A 20008-nucleotide genomic window follows, 5' to 3' on the forward strand; every position below is an offset into this window, starting at 1 on the left:
AGAAACAGGGTGCATTAATTCCCCTGCCACGTGCTGAGCCTTCATTGGGACAACACACCAGTAACCACCAGCACAACCTCCCCAGGAGCAGCACCCTCCCGAGACATCAATGCCACTCCAAACCCCATGGCAGTCCCCCAAGTGAGTCCACAGTGCTGCTGGGCAGGGGAGCCCTGTGGGCACAGCAGGTACTTACAGCCGTGACAGCGCCTGGTTGTTCTGGAAAAGAAGTTCAGGCAGGGAGTGCAGCTGGTTGCGGTTCAGCCGTCTGCAGGGAAAGAAGAAAAGGGTCAGGGTTTGGGTCACAAAGCAGTGACTCCATCTGCAGCCCAGCTGGATGCATCAGGCGGAGCTGGGTACTTTGGGTCGCTCAGAGAGGCCAATGGAGCAGAGCATCCCACCTGGCAAGGACACCCCCATCCTGCTCACCACAGTCCCAGGCAGGGACAACCACGGGGCACTAACACACCTACTCACAACGCTGTAATTACATGCAGAGTGGACTCCAAGCTGCTAACTGCTGACTGCTGCTTAACTGCACTCTCTTAACCTGCTGCTCACTCAGCTCCTCATATTTGCTTGAGCAGCTTGGGATTTTTAAACTGCTGAGCTATTTTACTGAGTACTGGACCAGAATTTACAGCTCCCTTGCTAACACACAGGACACAGCTGATACAGCAAAAGACATTTGTGTTTAACCTGCTCCTCACTTTAAAGTATCAGAAAGGACTCTAAGATCTACAGAAACAAAAACAGGTGTGCTTCCCAAACTAAAATACCACTGCCACGCAGAAGAGAAGCTGTTTGAAGTCAGGCAGCACTGATACATTAGGGTTTAAGGAAAAAAGGAAGGGATGCTCTCTGCAACTAAATCCAGCAGCCCCTCACCAACCTCCCTCCATGACCAGACACTCACAGCCGCTCAAGCTCCTTCATGTCATCGAATGCCCCACGCTCCACCATGCTGATCTGGTTTTCCATCAGCTGCCTGCAGAGAGAAGGGGTCAGCTTTCTGGAAAAGTGGTCCCCAGTGCCCCCTTTACTTCTTTTGACCCAGGGCACCTCACTCCCATTATCCCCTCAACACAACCCAGACTCTTCCCACTCTGTCCCAGCTGGAAATCCACCGTGCTCAGCCCAACACAATACCCTCCAGCCCTGCTGGCTGAAGCCCACAGAAAGAGGCTAACTCCAGCAGCCCTAGGAGGGGTCACAAACCAAGCACAATATCCACCAGGGTGGGGGCAGCTGGCCCCTCATCAGGAACTCACAAGACACGGAGCTGCTTCAGCCCAGCAAAGTCATTCTTGTTGATTCGTGTTATGTTGTTGCCATTGAGCTCCCTGCAGAGAAAAGAGGAAGAAATTAGCAGGGAAGGACTCTGGAGCTTCCCCAGTACCTCCCCTAAAACGGCAGGCAGGGCCCAAGGGACAGTAGGGGCTGGTGCAATTCTGTGGCCCCTCACCAGGAATGGCCCTGGCTCCAGAGAGGACCCTAATCCTCAATGACCAGCACTGCACTGCTGGGCACACAGAAGTCTGGCTGGCTGGGGCTGTGTAAGCTGGCATCTTTCATGGACCATAAGGCAACAAGAGGCAGGGGCTGTCAGGCTCCTCCCTGTTCCCATTCCAGATGCCCCCCATGGGATGCATGCCACCCCATTCTCCAAATGCAGCTAACACCTGGAAGGGTCATCCCAAACACACAGCGTTGTTTAAAGAAGGCAAGGGTAACAAGAAACAAACCAGAGTCCCCGGAACAGCAGGATCCCTCCGAATACCCAAGCTGCAAGATACATCTGTAAGTGACACTTACATGATAATGGTTCCTGCCATTATCTTTGCATCACAACCGGTTCAGTGCACAGCCATTTCACACCTTCTACCTGGAGAATGAGCCACACTCAGGTTTCACCTGCCAAGAGAAGCTTGCACAGGACAAGCTGCTTTGTGGCATCACTCTCATTCAAAAAGCTCTGGGTGAGCACAGGGACAGGCAATGCAGCAAGAAAGGAGATGCTGCCCTCCTCGCTCGTTCTGCTGGTGGAAATAAAGTGTATCTACACCCACCCCATGGCCTGGGTCCTGCCCAAGCTCTGCTGAGCACCAGGACAACATGTCCCACTGCTGGACACACATATGGCAGGGCTTCTGCTCCCAGCCTGCTGGTTACACCTTCCTCAGCTCTCCTCAGCCATGCTCTCCAGCATCCTCCTGCTAGGATTATCCTGCTTTAAAATACATTAAGCCAGAAGCTGCATAGATTTGCATCTCACAGCCAGCTTTGCAGCTCATTTCTGCATTACAGGATGTGATTACTGTAGGAAAAGCAGGATCCTCGGCCCTGGGACTCACAGTCTGCAGAGCTCGGGATCTCCGTGCAGCCCTCTATTGCAGGAGACAGTCTCCCCCGTTAGCACCACAAAGCATGGCGATTTTGCTTCTTGCCACAAGGCCAACCTGTCCAAGGTGTGTGCTAGGGATGGAGGATGCCTGTGCCAAGGCAGGGGCCAGTGACGCCTCCCACGCTGGAGACCCACTGCCTGCACTGAACGCAAACATAGGAATCAAGAGGAAAACAAAACTACAGAAGTCAGTCAAGTGAAGGATGAGCTGCTGAAGCCAGGGAAGAGACAGGAGAGTGCCACCATGGAGCAGGTTGAGGTGCTTGTGGGGGAGAGATCTGTAACTTCCTGAGCCCGGACAGTGGGACCAGGAACGCCTCATGTCACGACTGGCTCAACACAGAGTCCATCATTTATTCCCATCCAGAGCCAAAGCTTCCCTCCACCGGGTTCTGCAGCCGTGCCAGGGGCCAAGGTCAGCGGCGGGCTGGCCTCGGGGCCACCGAGCAGCCTGTAGGGCCACCGGGTGCAGCCAGCGCAGCCGCGCACCCCGGGGTGCTGTCATTGTCCTGCTGAAATGGCTGATAATGGCTAATGAGTTCCAGCTCGCCATTATAGCCTCGTAATTACAGCGCTATTCAGCTCCGCGATTGCCGGGCTCTTGCCATTATCCAGCCGTGTGTGCCTGTGTTGGGAAGGAGGTTGGGAGAGCAGCGTTACTAGGACACAGATGAATGCGAGTGGGAATGAATAGAGGTTCCTCAGCCCCGGTGATTAAACTGAAACCCACACTTGGGCTCTGCAGCCCCACCACTCCCGCGGCTTCCAGTACGACCAGAGAGCACAGCAGGCTGCCGGGGATGGGCCGCCAAATCAGAAGGACCTGGCCCTCTCAGTGGGAGCAAAAGTCATGGTCAGTCGGGCTGTAAATCCCAGGCACGAACCTCTGGGGCGTGTCACACGTTTTAGGGATATTTGTCACCACAAAGGGGGTCGTTTGGTATGCTCAGCTGTGTGCCCACCTCCTGATGGACCACAGCCCTGGAGTCAGATAAGGACAGGGAGAAATCACAGCTTCAGGAATGGTTTTCTCCAAATGTCCTAAACATTCCTTGGCAAAGAAGATTGCCTCGAAGATCCCCAGGGCCACGCTGGAGACCTAGCTGGAGGTAATGGCAGGAGCCATTCGAGCTCCTGGTGAGGGAGGGCTCCCACCAGGACTCCCATGTCACCTTCCTTTAAACATACCTAACATTACCCTGGCTGTGTAGCCAGAGTACAAGTCCAGTGTGTAATTGGAAGTTGAGACATCTCCAATACTGCAGAGGGATAGAGCAGAGAGCCTTGATTTAAAACTGCCCAACGTGAAAGCCAGGACTGACACCTCAGCCTGCAAAGCCTAAGGTGGGGTGCTGTCCTCAGAGCACCAGCATCCCAGAGCCTTAGCCAGAGGCAGAGCACAGGTAAAGCAGCACGGAAACATGAAGAAACACCAAAGAGCCATGGACTACGCATGGCCAGTCCCTGGACATGTCAAAAACAGGCTCTGCCCTCTCTCCAAAGCATCTTCCGGGACATTGCAGCCCAAAAACTGTAGCACCAGAAGGCCCCAGCAGGACCAGCTACCCTGGGGTCTGCTGCCCATACAGCCCACCCCAGCCTCTGCTCCCTGTATGTTTGCTGAGCATCTTTGGGGAACATTTGCAGTGGGGCTGGTGGCAATCCCCAAGTGGGGCTGTGTCTCAGGGCCCCTTGACAGTCCTCCTCCCTCAGAAAGTGGCTCTGTGGACTCCCTGACAACTGCTCCCAGCATCCTTCCATGCCTTTGTTCAGGTAAATGATGGCCTTTGCAATCAAGATGGGAATGAACAGCAGGTAAAGCTGATTTGTAAGGATGCCGAGGCAACACTGCCATTTAACTTCATGACATTTTTTCCCCTCTGAACCCCCTTCAGTTCCTCATGGAGATAAATTATAGTCTGCAGTGCCCAGAAAGCCAGATCCCTGCTGCTCAGCTGCTCACCCACTGCCTTCATGCCCTTTCCTAGTGAAGCAAAACACACTGTCCTGCTCCACACAGCAGAGCTTCAATAAGGACTGATGTGTCTGGGGAACTGCCCAGCAGATTGGCTGTATTTCTGGACTGTGACTCGAAAGCACAAACACAGGCCACGCTCTTTCCTCGCTAATTCAAAGGATTTAACATCAGAAGCACCAGGTTCATCCAGGCTGCCTTCCTCTGTCTGCCCAGCACCCCAAATCTCACAATGATGGAGAGGCAGTGAATTTTCATTTGCAGCCCTCAAGTTTCTGAAACCCCCCTCCCATTTCTCCCTGGGAAGAGGAAAGTCATTAAAACAATCACTCCCTTTGCTACACTGCTTGTGGATCATCCCACTCCCAGATGGGATGTCTGTGCTGCAGCAGGGTTCGTTAGACTGGATTTGCATAGTCTGCGTTTATATTTGGTTTCTAGATTTGGATGGCTTATCCATTCCCAGGGGGTCCAATGTGTCTTTTCCCTTTGCAGGGTTTGGAGCTACACTAACTCAGTAAAAACCTCAGAGAGCACAAATGCTGAAAGTTAATTTATTAAATACAGCCAACATGAATGATATTTCCCTGGACACTGATTTATCAGGAGCAGGAAGGAGCAGACAGCGCAATCCCACTATCCCTACTCTGTTGCAGAGCATCAGCTATTCAGCACACATGTGACTCCTGTCCTTGTGGCTCAGCTCACCCCTGCTCTCCTGCTGAAGCAGAAATCCCAACCGCTCTGCTCCCCGAGATCCTGCCTTTAAGAATGCAGAGGGAAAGTCTGTGAGATGAATTCCTGCATTTGCACCCACCAGCGGCAAAATATGCCCTGGCCCATCAGGGCCAGCACAGAGCAGGTGCCCACAGCTCTGCAGGGGCTGGTGAAGAAGGATCCGTGCTCCTGTGGTGCCTGCTGCAAGGCCCCTGCCCTGGTGTCCCTGGTGGGGCTGGTACCGGGCCATGAGATGTGTTCCTCCCTCGATGGTCTTCACTGCTCCGCCATTCCTGCCCTTGCCTCAAAATGCTGGCCCCCAAGGGCATGGCTCCCCTCCCAGCAGCTCCACAGCCCTCATCCCAGAGCCCTGACCCCAGCTGGGACCGGCAGTGCCATATAATCATCAGGGAAGCAGAGAAATGAAGGCTGGAAGGTCATGCACCCCATAATATACCTCTTCCACCCTCCATCAATCCAGGCAGAGGCATGCACTGCTCCTTCAAGGACAGGGACTGACGGTACCCTGTGCCTTATTGTAGCACATCACTGCCCCTGCCTCCCACAGCTTCCAGAATCGTTAACAAAACTCTGACCTGAACCCCTCCCACAGCAGATGAGCCCCATCTCTGCCTGCCTAGGCCACCATGGTGCAGAGATCTGGCACTCCCTTGCCCATGCAGGCCTCTTTCCCAGCCCACTTCCCCGCAGCAATCCCCCAGCCCCAAGGGCACAGCTCTCTCTGCCTCAGGGCCTCTCTGACTTGCAGGGGCAGGACCGGCTCTGTTTGTGCTCCCATTCCACATGTGTGCTGTTGGTGATTCCCCCCCACCAAACACTTTCCTCGAGTCCCCAGGCTACAACTTCCTTTCTATCAGCTCATTCCTCCCATTCACCAAGCCCACTCTGAAATCTCAGCCCATTCTCCAGCCCTCTTGCATCTCTCCCAGCCTGGTGGCATCCACAACTGTCATAAGCAGCTCGTGTCCCATCACACAGACTGCTGATGGAAACAAGGGCGAGGCTTAGACTCCAGACTTACCCCTGTGCTCAGCACTAGGGGACAGAGCAGCTGCAACCTTTCATCCTACACTTTTATTGCATTTTTCAAGTCTTCTCAAGATTTCACCCGGCTGCTTGAATGTAACTTAGCCCCAGCACAGGCTACTGAGCTGCTCAAACAAGGAAGTGTGGGGCAGAGGCCCTTTCCAGTCCTGGTAGAGCTGGTCCCCACCAGCACCACATTCACCAGCTCTCTGGAGCCCATACGGCCATGGCTGGGTGCTAATTCCATCCCCTCCAAGGTACCAGGGAATTACAGGGTGCTGCTGCCCACTGACAGAGAGGGGACACTGGTCACACATGTCCTGGGCTGACACAGCTGCACAAGGAGCTCAGCACCTTCTTCTCCGTTTCCATCGATCCCTTTTCTGACCAGACCCCTCAAGAAGAACAAAGGTGCCCAAGGGATACATGGAAGTCCCTTTAGGGGTGTCACTCGCAGGGTGAATGCCTTGCTAGCACCACCCCTACCAGCTGCCTGCAGGTGCCCAACAAGCAGAGCCGAGAGCAGCTGTGTGCTGTCTGGGCTCATCTCGAATCACTGCCCTTAGCCCCAAGCACAGCAATGGCCCCCAGAGCACAAGAGGCTCTGCAGGCTTTTATGAGGTACTACAGCAGGTTAGCATCACGACAGATCTTTAAGCATTACAAACAGCATCGATCATGCAAGTAACAGTGAGGATCCAGAAGGCTTTCTGTTGTCCTAACTTCTCTCTGGGGTTTTCATGCCACAGCCATTAGCTGCTCGAAGTCAGGGAATGCTTTACACTCAGCATTGTGGTGTACCACCTTCAGGTTAAAAATAAATAAATAAATAACCTCCCTGAACCCCAGCAGAGAGAGAAAAGGCAACAGGACATTACTGTTTCACAAATATGGAAACTGAGACTCAGCCAAGAGAACAGATTTTCCTGGATACCCACAAAATTTGGCTTTTTTTGCTGTGCTGAGTAGACTGGTGAGGAGTTGCTCTGTAGCTCCTCTGCTTCCCAGGGCAGGGGAGGCTGCCCAGCCCTCAGGCTTCATCCTACAACTCATCAGATTGACTTCCACTTTGCATCTCCTCCAGCAAAACCTCTTTAGCTTATCCCTCCTGGAGCTGCTCACACCAGGGATGAGACGACAAGTGCACCTGAACTGCTCAGTTACAGGTGCCTACTCAATCCCAGACCAGATGTGTCTCCTGGAGCATCCCACATGGAAAGTAGGGCTTCCTCAAACCAAGAAATATATCCAGGGCCAGGAGCTTGCATCTCTCTCACTCTTGGTGCCCAGGGCTGCTTCTTAGCTGCATCGCTTTAAAAATTAATCTTCCTTTTTTCTGATCTTCCTCCTCTAGCAGCCTCTCTCCCCCATAGGACACTTGCCTCTGCTATTTTGAGCAGCAAGTGCATCCAAAATGCATGCTGGGGAAGCAGACAGTCAGCACAGCCTTAGAGCCTGCATATATCAGGGAGGTCTGAGATGACTCCTGAGGGGGCAGCCTTGGGCCAACCCCACACCAACACCACAGAGAGGTTCCCTCATCCCACCTCATTTCCTTCTGACTTCCAGCAGTGCCACAACCCCAAGGACACATCTATCCTTACTGCTCCCATTGCTAACTGGCACCCTGATGCTGTACAGCAGGAAAACCTCTGCTCCCCTCACCACTCCTACCACTGCTGTCCCTGGCTGTCCCTCAAATGGGGACAGAGGCCAGCTGCCAGAGCTGGCCTTGGAGCTACTCACACTGGAAGGCTGCCAGGGAGCAGTGATCTGGGTCTGACATCCCCTGGGATGAGGCCATTTGCTAACACACAATTGTTTTTTACTGCTTTTCAGCAAAACACGCACAGAAACATCTCCTCGCCTCTCAGGTTTTATGAAAGGTTGTTTCAGTAGGCATAAAGATCAAGAGGATGTGTCCAAAGCACTAACTACCCCTGGAGTGGGCAGGAAACCAGGAAGAACACAGAAGCAAGACAAAGACAGGCTCCCTTGGTTGCCCACATGCATGTCCTGCTCCAGTACTCTCCTCCACCAGTCTGCCAGAGAGCAAAGCAGAGCAAGGATACAGGAAAAGCCCCTCTTCAGTGGCAGGTCATGGGTTCGTACACCTTTCCCGGGTCAGGACACCCTTTCCCTGCCCACACCACGCTGGTGGTACCCCAAATCCGTTCTGTTCCCCCAGGCTGTAGGTTCTGCTGCCCTGTGGGGGACCCTCATGCATCCTTTGCCTTTTATAGATGTCTCACTCTTCTACCAGCCAGAGTTTTGATAGGAAACAATGAAGTAGGGAGAATGAAACTCGAAGCAAATGCACATCCTGTTAGGAGTCTGTTTCTGTAACTGGACTGTTGCTGTATGTGCTGCCCTGCACTGGCACCATGGCCACCGTGCCCAGCCCACCCTGGGCTGCAGGTTCTGGGCACAGCAGCAACAGCATTTGAAGGTGCATGTGAGAGACCTACAATTAAAGCCGGAAACAATTCCCCTTCCTTGCTCCCACCTCAGCAGCAAGGAATTGCTGTTAGCACAATGCATCACTCTGGAGGACTAAAGTGGCAGCACATTTAAAGCAAAAATATCTGTTTTAAAGGATGCAATAAAACAGAGCCAAGGAAGGGTTTATAGGGAAGCAATTGCTATGTGGGGTGAGAAGTGGCCACCAGAGGCCAATCTGCCTGGCTTTATTGCCTGTTACTGGTGACTTTTCCCAACTAGGGGACAATAGATCCTCCACTATCAGCCTCTACTTCAGTCAATACAAACACGACATAGTTTTTTAAACTAATATTTTTCCAGCATGCAATTCCATAGAGAGTGAGAACGCAGCGTTACCATGGCAATATATAGACAGCATCTGCCTTGGACGTAGCTGAAGGGAGAAATTGGAATAGAATTGCAAATTTCCTCTGTCCAGGAAGGCTCCCAAGGAAGCCACTGCAGTGGGCTGGGCAAGCTACCTTCCCCAAGCCAACCTGCGTCTTCCCAGTGCCCAGCACTGGCTCTCCTGAGAGCTGAGGGCTGCAGGGCCAGCCAAGCACTGCCCTGGCTGGACAAAGGTCCTGCATCCTGCTCCAGAGCTCTGCAGAGCACGCGCAGACCCTCTGCAACCACACTGGTCACTGAGAACATGCCCGGACACTTCAGGGAAGGGAGAGGCTGACTTCCTCAAGGTGCTTCCCAAGAATGAGCATTGCCCGAAGCCCCTGAAAGGAGAAGCAGCCCAACAACTGGTGAGGAATGCAGGAGTGCTGCTGAGATACACCAGCCTGGCTGCTGCAAGACATTTTGATTAACTGGTGAGAGGTAGATGCAGGTGAATGGATTAAATATGCTCTGAACAAGACCTTGCTGCTGGAACTTCGGCAGGGAATGGCTGGGCAATATGCAAGAGTGCTTGAGGTGTAGCTGCCCTGGCATGGTGCTCCCACACCCAAAGGCTGTATCTCAGCACCCCGTCCCTCCACCAGTGCAGACAGAGGGATGGCAAGCTAGCTACAGACTGTACGGGGCCCATTTCAGCACAGGCAAACCCCAAAGTTTGGGAACAAGGCAAACAGAAGCCCCATTAAATGCTGAGGGCCAGGGACCATGGAAAGGAAAAGCCAAAGCCAAGAGGGGTGCAGTGATAGGGACTCCCAAATCCAGCTCTGCTGCCTTCCACATGGCGGGGAAGGACACACAGCCCACAGTGAGACAGGGGATGTTCAGCTCATGGGGGAGGAGGCAAAAGGGGCAAGTGGGGCAATTCTCAGCTGTCAGCAAAAAATTCAATAGCAGGAGAGAGTGCAATCATCCCCTACAAGCGAAGAGCTGGGCTGGAAGCTGCCATTTGACAGTGGCAAATTTACACTGATCTGGCACGGGGAGAGCTATCCACCTCCTCAACAGGGCAGTCTGCCCTTCAGAGACACTTTCAAAGGAAGAAAAAAAGAAAAGCAAGCCAATGGGGAAGAGAACCATGACCTTCTCCCGCAACTCTTCTCTGGTGGCTGAGGCCTGAGGGACTCCTGGAAGCAGATAACACTGTAATGCTGGAGGATTATCACCCCATCCTGCCTACAAAGCCTTCAGGCCTCTGTTGTGCTTGCCAGAGGTGTAGGCAGGAGCACAGGCATCTATACAAAGTGCCCAGAGACTTTGCTGCTTCCCAACTTGCTCAGCCCCCATCCTGTCAGAGGACAGGTGCATAACCTCCATTTACATTGGGATGCAGACTACAAGGCACTTAGGGAGCAATGTGCTGTGCCCTGGCACAAGGGAAGAGGGGTTCTGTGTCACCCCCCATGCAACTATTACTCATGGTCCATCCTAGCCACATCTGCAGCCCTTACTCTCTACTAACAGCATAGCACCTACAAGGAAAATATCACACGGCAAACTGAAGCAGAAGACAAGGCAACTTTTTCCCCAGCCCATGATTCTCCAAAGTTGCAGTGACTCTGCAAAACAAGTGATTCCCTGTTCTTCAAAGGAAAAGGGTGTACTTTGAAAATGACAGAGCACAAACCTCATCACAGAATGCTGCTGAGTCCCCACAATGGCAGTGCTGCCCTGTCCAGGGGCTTGACCCATGCCACCATGGGGCTCAGACAGGTGGGAGGCTGGAGAATGCCTGGAGGCTCCAAACACCACACTGGCATGCAACAGGAAAGAAATTCAGTATCAGGGACACCACTGCTCACTGGCACTGTGGGACGCATGGTGAGTTTGGCATTGCTCACACTGTCCATCTCAGGGCTTGGGAAAAGAGGCACGCAGTGGAGGGCACTGGTAAGAGGTTGATGACCTCTCCACAGAGAGCTGACCCCTGGAGAGAGCAAGTCCTGAGCACAGACCCTGCTGCAGACTCCCCTGTGGCTGCCTGGTGACCTTGCTCCATCGAACACTGAGAAGCTGGAGACTGCAAGGTTGCAGCCTGCTTACAGGGAATTGAAACTCATTTACGAGCTGTTACAGCAGGATTTCACTACTAGGAGATAGACCTGCTCTGCACAGACACCCTCAAGCACCTGCACGGGTGTGCAAAACAGCAGGAAGTAGTTATCCAGCAGAAAACACCCACGAGAGAGCAAGCATGTCTAGCTCAGTCCAGACAGAAGATCCGGCATCACCAGCTGCATTAAAATCCAGAAAACCCAATGCTGCTGAATGGCAGCAGACGTGGAGGTCCAGGTCAGTGGAGGCAGAACAGGAGGCAGCAAGCAGGACCCACTGCCAGAGCAGGAGAGACGCCATGCCAGAACAGGAGTGAGACACCCAACAAGGGCATCCTCTGTTAGCTCACTCCAGTGCTGCTTCATTTGAGCACTGCTGAGCACCTGCCCAGCAGGCAGAGGTGGGGACTTGATGCCAACATTCCCTACACTCAGGTGCATGGAGAGCTGATGCCAAGGACGCTATTAAGCTCTCCATGAGGCAGAAAGGGCTAGTGTGGGCTATACATGAACTTTCCCCCTGCCCTGGGCACAGGGGAAAGGGGGATCCTGTCTCAGACCTCATAAACTTGGTCTATAGGAAGGCAACTCACAGCAGCCTGGTTGTTGTGCTGGGTAATAATCATTTGTATGAGGATAATTACGGTGGGAGAAAAGAAAACTCCTCTAAAGTGGTATCCTGCAGAGCTCTTGATGCTGCCTGCTGAGTGCAGCCCTAGCAGCTGCCAGGCTATCTGCAGTCCGTGCATGCAGTCCTTGCCTGCAGGGTCTCTGCCCATCTGCAGGCAAAGGGCACAGTCACACACTCAAGGAGCTGCAAACAACACAGCACAGGGACAGGAGCACTGTGTGTGGCTGTCCTAGAACATATCCTGCAGTTCTGCTGCCCAAGGAGACAGCAGCTCAATACTTCCCTGCACTACAAGGGGGATGTGGGAGCAGCCTGGCCCCAGGGCCAGAGCCAGACAGCCACTGTGCCACTATGCTCTATTGCAGCTACTGGGATGGGGCACCTGCTGCTGCTGAGTAGAGGGGACCAGCCCTGCTCTCCTGCCGGGACTGGGTTCCTGCGTGCCAGGAACCTGCTGCCAGCAGGCTGGACAAATTCAGCTCATACTGCTCTCCCTGGGTGCTCTCCCTGCAGCCACAGAACCCCAGGCCGGCAGACCTGCCCAGCCAAGCACAGCAGCAGAGGCCCTCTGCCTGCTCAGGGGAGCTCAGCAGGTGACACGGGACCCTCACAGCCGGCTGGACCACGACTGTGAGAGAAAAGCCTTCCTATGAGGGCCCAGCTAAGAGAGCCAGGGACACCTCCCAGTACCCCCGAGGACGTGGGAAGGGATTGATGAGCAGTGAGGTGCAGGCACAGGGGACTGGAGAGGATGGGTGAGCTGTCTGGCCCACGATGGGCGATCTGCACAGCTGAAGGTTCGTCACACCGTTGGGGAGTCTCAAGAAAAGCTGGGGCAATGGGACTTGATCCTAAAATGATATGCATGACTCCCAGGAGAGTTTCCGGGGGACAAAGGGGTGCCCAGCACAGGTAGGGGCTTGGGGTGAGAGGAGCCCTCAGAGAACCCCTGTGGCTGTGCAGATACCATGTGACAAGTCACTGGAGGGGTGGCCACACACCTGCCGGGGGGTGCCATGGGGCTGGCTCACCCACACTCACAGTCCATTCTGGGCTGCCCCAGCGCAAGTATCCCCCCGGCGCAACCCATTCCCTCGGGCACTGCTCTAATCCCAATCCCGCTCCACATACTTGCACAAAGACTGGCACACGCGGGTTCTTGCATATGCCGGACCTCTTGCACGACCCTCGCACAGAGAAAGGGTTACACACACGTCCTGCTCTCCACCTCGACGGGCTGCTGCACGCCCCGCAAGAAAGGGATGATACATGTAAACTCACCCAACAAGCCCTTGCACACGTATCCCCTGGACGGGAATTTACAGACGCACAACGCCCAGGCGTAGCGGGACACCGCACATCACCCACCCCACGAGGTTCTTGCACACGCACCTTTCGGGCGGCCGACCGTGGCCCCACGGCCATTTGCACGCGTACTGCCCTTAACAGACGCGGCGGGCACTTGCGCACACTCCAGCCAGGCTGCCGGACACCCCCGCCACGGACAGCCTGTGTCACAAGCATCCCCTGACGGGGTCCCGCACACACTCCTTGACAGGCTCCCGAGCGCGTCCCGCACCCCCCGCGGGGTTCTGCCCACGCGGTCCCGCAGGGCACTCGCTCGCCACGCGCTTTTGGACACACGCCCTCGGACAAGCCCGCGGCCCCGCCGGGCTCCCGCACCCCCGTCGCCGCACGCCCACCGGCGGCGGACAAAGCCCGGCGGTACTCACAGGCGCTCGGTGCCGCGGGGGATGCTGCGGGGCACGGAGCGCAGGGCCGAGCCGTGGCAGTCCACCGTGGTGCCGCTGCAGGCGCACAGCGGCGGGCAGGCGGCGGCGCGGCCCCGGCACAGCGCGGCGCACGCCAGCAGCCAGGCGGCGGCCCGCAGCCCCGCCGGGACCCCCGCCGGCCCCCCGGGGGTCGGGGCCGCCATGGCAGCGGGCAGTAGGGTCAGGCGGTGCGGCCGCTGCGCATCACCGGGGAGCGGAGCGGAGCGGAGAGGAGCGGGGCTGGGCTCGACGCGGCGCGGCTCGGCTCGGCTGCGGGGCGAAAGCCCCGTCGGCGCACACCCGCCCACCCTCACTGCCGCCCCATCCCGCAGCCCAGGCTCAGCCCCCGAGCTGGCTCCTCCCTCCCGCCCTGCCCGCCCCGACGGGCCCCCCTTCCACCACCCGCGCCCCTCCCCGCGTCCCCGGTACCCGCGGCGCCGGAGGTAGCAGCGCTCCGGGCAGGGCACGGCACGGCACGGGCATCCGGAGCCGTCGGGGCTCTGCACCGCCCCGACCGAGCAGGACGGTGGGCTTCGGATCGGTCCCCTCGCCCGGGACAGAGGGGTGGGTTCGCGGAGCACCCGACTTCTCCGGGAGAGGCTGCGGGCAGCGGCACCCCGGGGAGAAACAGCCTGCGAGCCGGGCGGCCGCCGGTAGAGCATTCCCTCCTCTCTCGGGGGTGCCAAAGGCTTGCACACCCCCTGATGTAGTTAAGGCAGCCTTGGCCTGCCCCCCACCCGGCAGCCTGAAACCCCATCCCACCATCCACAGAGTCCACGTGTGGCACGGGGACCTGGCAGCTCATGGAGCACTTGCCAGCCCGGATGGTGCCTTGCCCGTGAGTGGGAATCCCGTGGGAATCCCGCGGCTCAGCTCCCCGGCCTGCAGAGAGGACTTGGGTGGCAGCTCTGCTTAGTGCTTTGCCACACACACAAACAGCAAATCTTGAAGTTCTGGCTGTGGCATTAGCTATGTTCTTTTCCATTCCAGAGGAACATCTTTAAAACAGAGTAACCAAAATGTCTTTTTGGCTAACCTACAGGAAAGAACAAGGCAAAATACACCTATTTCAATGCAAAAGGAAGTGAAAACAAGAAATCTTACAAATGCAAGGAAGGAAGGTATACTTAGGAGGGCTGGTCACCTGTTTTATTAATGACACCTGAAACATTTGTAACCCCATGGATCCAAGTGCTGAATCCTTAAAAAAAAAAAAAAAACCAGGCATTTTGATGTGCCCAGCCCAGCCCTGGCTTCTGGCAGCAACTGCTACAAATGTCCTCCACAGAGAGGAAATCCACAGAAGAAGGGGAGATGGGAGCCTGTTGCACTGTACCACAGTGGGAGGGTGCCCTGTGAGCATGGACACCCCAATGCAATAGGCCATGGTGGATGTTTGTGGGGATGGTGGCAGGTCCCAGGGGCCAGAGTGCCTCTTAAATCAATGGCCTCTGCACAGGGACCTCCACACGCTCCTTAATCAGGGCAAAAGGGACGTGTTTGCCTGAGGTCCTGCTCCAGCAAGGGCCACCTCACACACACACAGGGTTGCACCAGCTTGGCCCAGATCAGCAGCTCTTTTCCATCCCAAATGCCGGCTCCCATCATCTGTCTGCATTTTCGTGACATCTCCTTCCTCTGGCCCCAGTCCCAGGAGGAAGCTGTGCCTGAGATGGATGAAAGGGGTTTGTTCCCTGTTGCTACCAAGCAGCCCTGACAGCATGGAAGATGAGCTGCTTCCCAGGACTCTGGCAGCCGACCCCTTGCTGGCACAGTTTCTGCAGAGGTGGCCTTGCAGCCTGTCCTGGGGCTCCCAGGGAGACCCTGGTGGCAATAGCACCTGAAGGGGTCTGAACTGTAGATCTTTGCTGAATTTTGGGGGGGTGAAGGTTGTTCCACAATGGCTTGGTGTCCCCCAAAGGCTCCTGTCAGTGTGATGCTTGTGATCACCCTCCCTCACAAACTCCCCTTCAACCCTTGGCTGACAGAGCAGAACCGGGTCTTCCTAACCTGCCCTTTACCTCTAGTGCTAGCGGGAAGGCGGGAGGGAGCGAGGGATCTTGTTTCCTCCCTTTTTGCAGCACTTGCCTCAGGCAAATCCTTGTGATCTGCAGAAAAAGCAAGCTCCCTCCATCTCTGTGTCCAGCTGCAGCAACACCCTTCCAAGGCTGCCAACACAACAAGGGCTGGGTGAGCCAGGACAGCAGTGTGGGGGACAGGCTATGTACCAAGACCCTCCTTCCATACCTCAGCCCCTCCATTTGGGTGATCACCGAAGTCACCCAGGCACCCTGATGGTGTGGGCCTCAGAGAACAACAGCTGCCTGGGAAAATCCCAGGGTTCCTCTAAATATGAATGAGGAGCAGGGAGAAAAATAAACCCCAAACTTCTTTATCAGGGGAGGCCTGGTCCTGCCGTCTGCCACTGGGATTTGGGCCAAACTGCTTGATAGAGAAAGAGACCATCTGGATTGTCTGATGGGCTCTGGGTTTGGTTAAAATGAAGCAGAAGCTTTTTTTTTTTTTTTGGTAGGAGTTTTCATGGGAAGATCCGGGGAAGGGTTCCAGGGTACGCGCCAGACCTGTCGTGCAAAGAGATGTGAAGCAGCTACAAAGCTTCAAACAAAAAATTGCTGCCAATTTTAAGCCAAGCCCCCCAGGGCAGCATCCTGCATTTCCTCCCACCCAGGATGGGTCACAGCTTGCCCCTGTTTGCTCTCCTGTGGGCTGGGCTGGGCTGGCACCTTCCAGCATGCTTAGGCTTCGAGGCAATGTGCTGTACCCTGGACTTGGGCATGCAGAGGGGAGGCAGCACACCCTGGTCCATTTGTACCACGCTTTGAAGCAGTACTGTGGCTATCACCTGTCCACAGCAGTGCTCAGCCTTTCTCAGGGTAGGATCAGGCACTGCTATAGAGCAGAAGTGTTTAAAACATAAGCAGTAGGGTTCTGGTGGGTTGGCCATGGCTGGACACCACAGCCACTCTGTCCCTCCCCTCCTCAGCTGGCCAGGAAAGAGAAAGTATAATGAAAAGCTCACAGGCCAAGGTAAGGCCAGGGAGAGATAACCAGTTACCAACATGAACAAAACAGACTTGACTTGGGAAAATTGGTTACATTTATTACTCATCAGATCAGAGCAGGATAATAATAAATAAAAGCTGATCTTAAAAACACCTTTCCCCATCCCTCTCATCTTCCTGGGCTCAGCTTCGCTCCCAATTTTCTCTATCTCCTCCCTACCAGTGACATGAGGGGATGGAGAATGAGAGCTGTGGTCAGTTAATCACACTTTATCTCTGCTGTTTCTTCTTCCTCAGGACACGGACTTCTCACATTTCTCCCTTGGGCATCTACTGGCTCTGGTGTGGGGTCCTTCACAGGCTGAAGGCGAATCTCTAGTTCACTGTGGATCTGCATGGGCTGCAGGGGTACATCCTGCCTCACCCCAGGCTTCACCACAGGCTGCAAGGGAATCTCTGCTCTGGTTCCTGAACAGCCCCTCCCCCTCTTCTCTCACTGACCTTTGTGTCTGCAGAGTTGTTCCTCTCACATATTCTTTCTTCTCTACAGCTGCTGCTGGTGCTGTGCAGAAACTTTTCCCTTTCTTACATACATCATCCCAGAGCTGCTACCACCGTTGCTGATGTGCTCAGCCCTGGCCAGTGGTCAATCCATCTTGAATAGATCCACTGGAGATGGAGGAAGCTTCTAGCAGCTTCTCACAGAAGTCCTCTTACTACCAAAGCCTTGGCACGCAAACCCAACACAAGCACGTGTGCATTGCGCCTTGTACAACCTCCCTTCTGAGGAGCATTGCCAACAGCAGGATCTGTCATCCCTTGCACTGGGGCTGTGCTTTGAACCCTTCTTTCCACCAGCAGCACCTGTTTGGGGAGCGGTGGCCGTAAGACCCCGCTGGAGATGTGTTGGGAGCAGAGTGGCTGCCAACCTTCAGCTTCTTAGTGTCCCCCAGAGGTTTTGTGCAGGGTGGGCTGCTGGGCTGTCCTGGGCCACATCTGTCATGCCTGGCCAGCTTGGCTCATGCTGGGAGGCCAGGCTGCCTTTGTCCTGCCAGACACACTGGGCTTGGGAGAGTGAGGCATCGTGTGGGAGCAGGCTGGCTGTTGTGTCAGCCCCATTAGGGTACCTACTGGGCTCCCGTAGCACGACAATGGCCTTGATGAGTCTATTATAGAGAGGTGCTGGCAGCTGAGGGCACTGGGATCACAGTAAATCCCGCCTGGTTAGCAGCAGCAGCAGGCAGGGCTGGGATGCATTCTTCCCTGTCTTCTAGGGACAAGCCCTCCCTCACAAACAGCAAAAGCATCACCTTGTGAATGTGGCCAGCACTGCCTTGCAAGCTGCCAGCACTGCCCTGTGAACATAGTCACCATTACCCGTTAGACACTGCCAGTGTTGCCCTGTGAACACCACCATCAATGACTCTCCAAACGTGGCCAGCACTACTCTGTGAAGGTGGCCCTACTGACTGCAGGAGCCAGGCACGTCTGTTGCCTGGTGACCTTCACCACTGGGACCAGGTGAAAGGAACAGTATCCACTGATTGCCCTGAGATGATGCAGGAGATGCCAAGACTCCCAAGCAGGTGGTTTTTGCCCCAGCCTAACACAACAGGGACCATCCAGGTAGGGGGAACCCAGTCTGTCTCACTGCCTTGAACAATTGTGGAACAGCAGGAGGGGGACAGTCTGCAAGGTACTGCATCCCTGCTTTGTGGCATGGCTGAGGAGAGGGGCTGAGCCCAGCAGCCTGGGCTCTCAGAAACAGCTCTAGGCCACAAGAAAAACATTTGCACCAAGCAGCCCAGATGCAGAGATGCTGTTCCCAGCATGGGCTGGACACACCAACCGCCTGGGAGCTCCATGGTGCAGTGCAAGCTGATTTGAATAAACCACACATGAGGAGGTGTCTGTGAAGCGCCTTGCACATGGAAATGCTATTGTTGGATCAGGGGCTCCAGGGTCCCCAGATGTAGCAATTGTTCCACATCCACGCTGTGCATACACACACTCTCTTTCCCACTCGCTCTGCCTGCAGCCACTCATTAACCCTCCTCAATGAAGATGTATTGGAGGGATAATTTACTGTTTAATAGACTAACTTTCCATTTGCTGTTGCCAAGCGCATCCAACATATTTCTCCATGGTGCCATAAACTGCAGCTCCTCTGTCATAAAACCCTGCCTCCCAGAAAGAGCAGGTGGGTTTTCAGGATTCAGCTGATGACCTTCTCCACAGGGTAAGCAGAGACAGTGTTCTGTTGTTAGAGGAACAGGGCTTGTTCCCACCAAACCCTTTCACCCCCATTGCACTGACATTCCTGGACTGGGAAAACATCTAACCTGAGAAATGAGGAGTGCCTGAGCCTGATGGATGAGGGAGGCAGGGGCTCTGTCCTGGTTTTGTTGATGAAGATGCCCTGGGTGCAGATGAGCATGCTTCTGCTCCATATTTATGGCTAGCTGGCAGCTGGTTCCATGCTGGGGTGTGATCAATAAGCTGCATGCCCACTTGGGCTCATTGTGCTTCCACAGTTGCAGATGGCCTTTCTGTGCCTTGTCAGTCCCAAAGCTGTGAGCATGTGTCTCTGCATCCTTGCTCCTCCTTCCCCAGCCCTTATAGAGTCACAAGCGACTAGAGAATGAAAGAAAGTCAGCTTCTGATAAATGTGGGACAAGGGAGCTCCTTCCATCTCCATTTTGCCTCCATCACCCAAATTTCCACACTGTAGAAGACAAACTTTCAGGCTGCAGGCTCTGCAGGAAGGAGCACCAGCCCCAGAGGCATGAGCCTGAAGGACCGGCTACCAGGGTCTGGCTCTGAAGAGTGGCTAAGAGGATGCCAGTAGCCAAATAACTTGAAAAATAGAGGAAAAAGGTTCAGCTTGCCTTGTGACAGCTCTGCTTGGCCCCGGATGCAGGCAGGGACTCTCCTTGGAGCTGGAGGACCATGCTAGGGACCAGCTACAGAGCTGATTTTTGATTTTGAGGACGTCCTTCCCCAACCTTCTCAGTGCTCTTTGTTTTTGTTCACTTTATTTATAGTCCCAGCTTCCCACCTCCTCCATCTGCCAGATGTAGCCAGGAAAGAAGGACCAGGCCCCTCCAAGCGTACCCCTAGCACATCTGGTGCGGGGCCCCCAGGGCTGCGGGGCGGGCAGGGGTCCCGTCCCGCAGCGTGTGCTGCCAGCCCCCTCTTGTGCTGCAGCTGCAGAACGGCCTGGGAGAGGCACAATGGAGCTAGAGGCTTTTGTGCAAGAGGTTATCGAGATGCTGCTCCACAGGGAAGCGAAGCTCGAGCTTTGTAAGCAAAAAGGTTGGAAGAAACAAACTCTAAAACAACCGCCCCATATCACAGACCTCTGCACACATCGAGTTACATGGAACCATGATGGCCAAGGCAGGTTGGCACCTCTATTCATGGCAATGCCCAGTGGCACAGGAGCTTCAGCCAAAAGCAGAGGACCAAGTGGGACACAATTCTCTCAGGCAGAAAAGGA

General features: G+C 54.9%; 1 protein-coding gene across 1 annotated transcript in view; it reads right to left on the reverse strand.

Annotated features, from left to right (window-relative positions):
• Window positions 1-13650, reverse strand: part of SLIT1 (slit guidance ligand 1) — a 59381-nt gene extending 45731 nt beyond the window's left edge. Inside the window, exons 1-4 of the mRNA XM_062496003.1 lie at window positions 13448-13650; window positions 1272-1343; window positions 917-988; window positions 197-268 (exon numbers count right to left, since the gene is read on the reverse strand). Coding sequence (XP_062351987.1) covers window positions 197-268; window positions 917-988; window positions 1272-1343; window positions 13448-13650 — 419 coding nt within the window. The remainder of the gene's footprint in view (window positions 1-196; window positions 269-916; window positions 989-1271; window positions 1344-13447) is intronic.
• Between the last annotated feature and the right edge of the window lie 6358 nt (window positions 13651-20008).

The sequence above is a fragment of the Cinclus cinclus genome, chromosome 7 (assembly GCF_963662255.1).
Source record: "Cinclus cinclus chromosome 7, bCinCin1.1, whole genome shotgun sequence".
In the NCBI taxonomy this organism is placed as follows: Eukaryota; Metazoa; Chordata; class Aves; order Passeriformes; family Cinclidae; genus Cinclus; species Cinclus cinclus.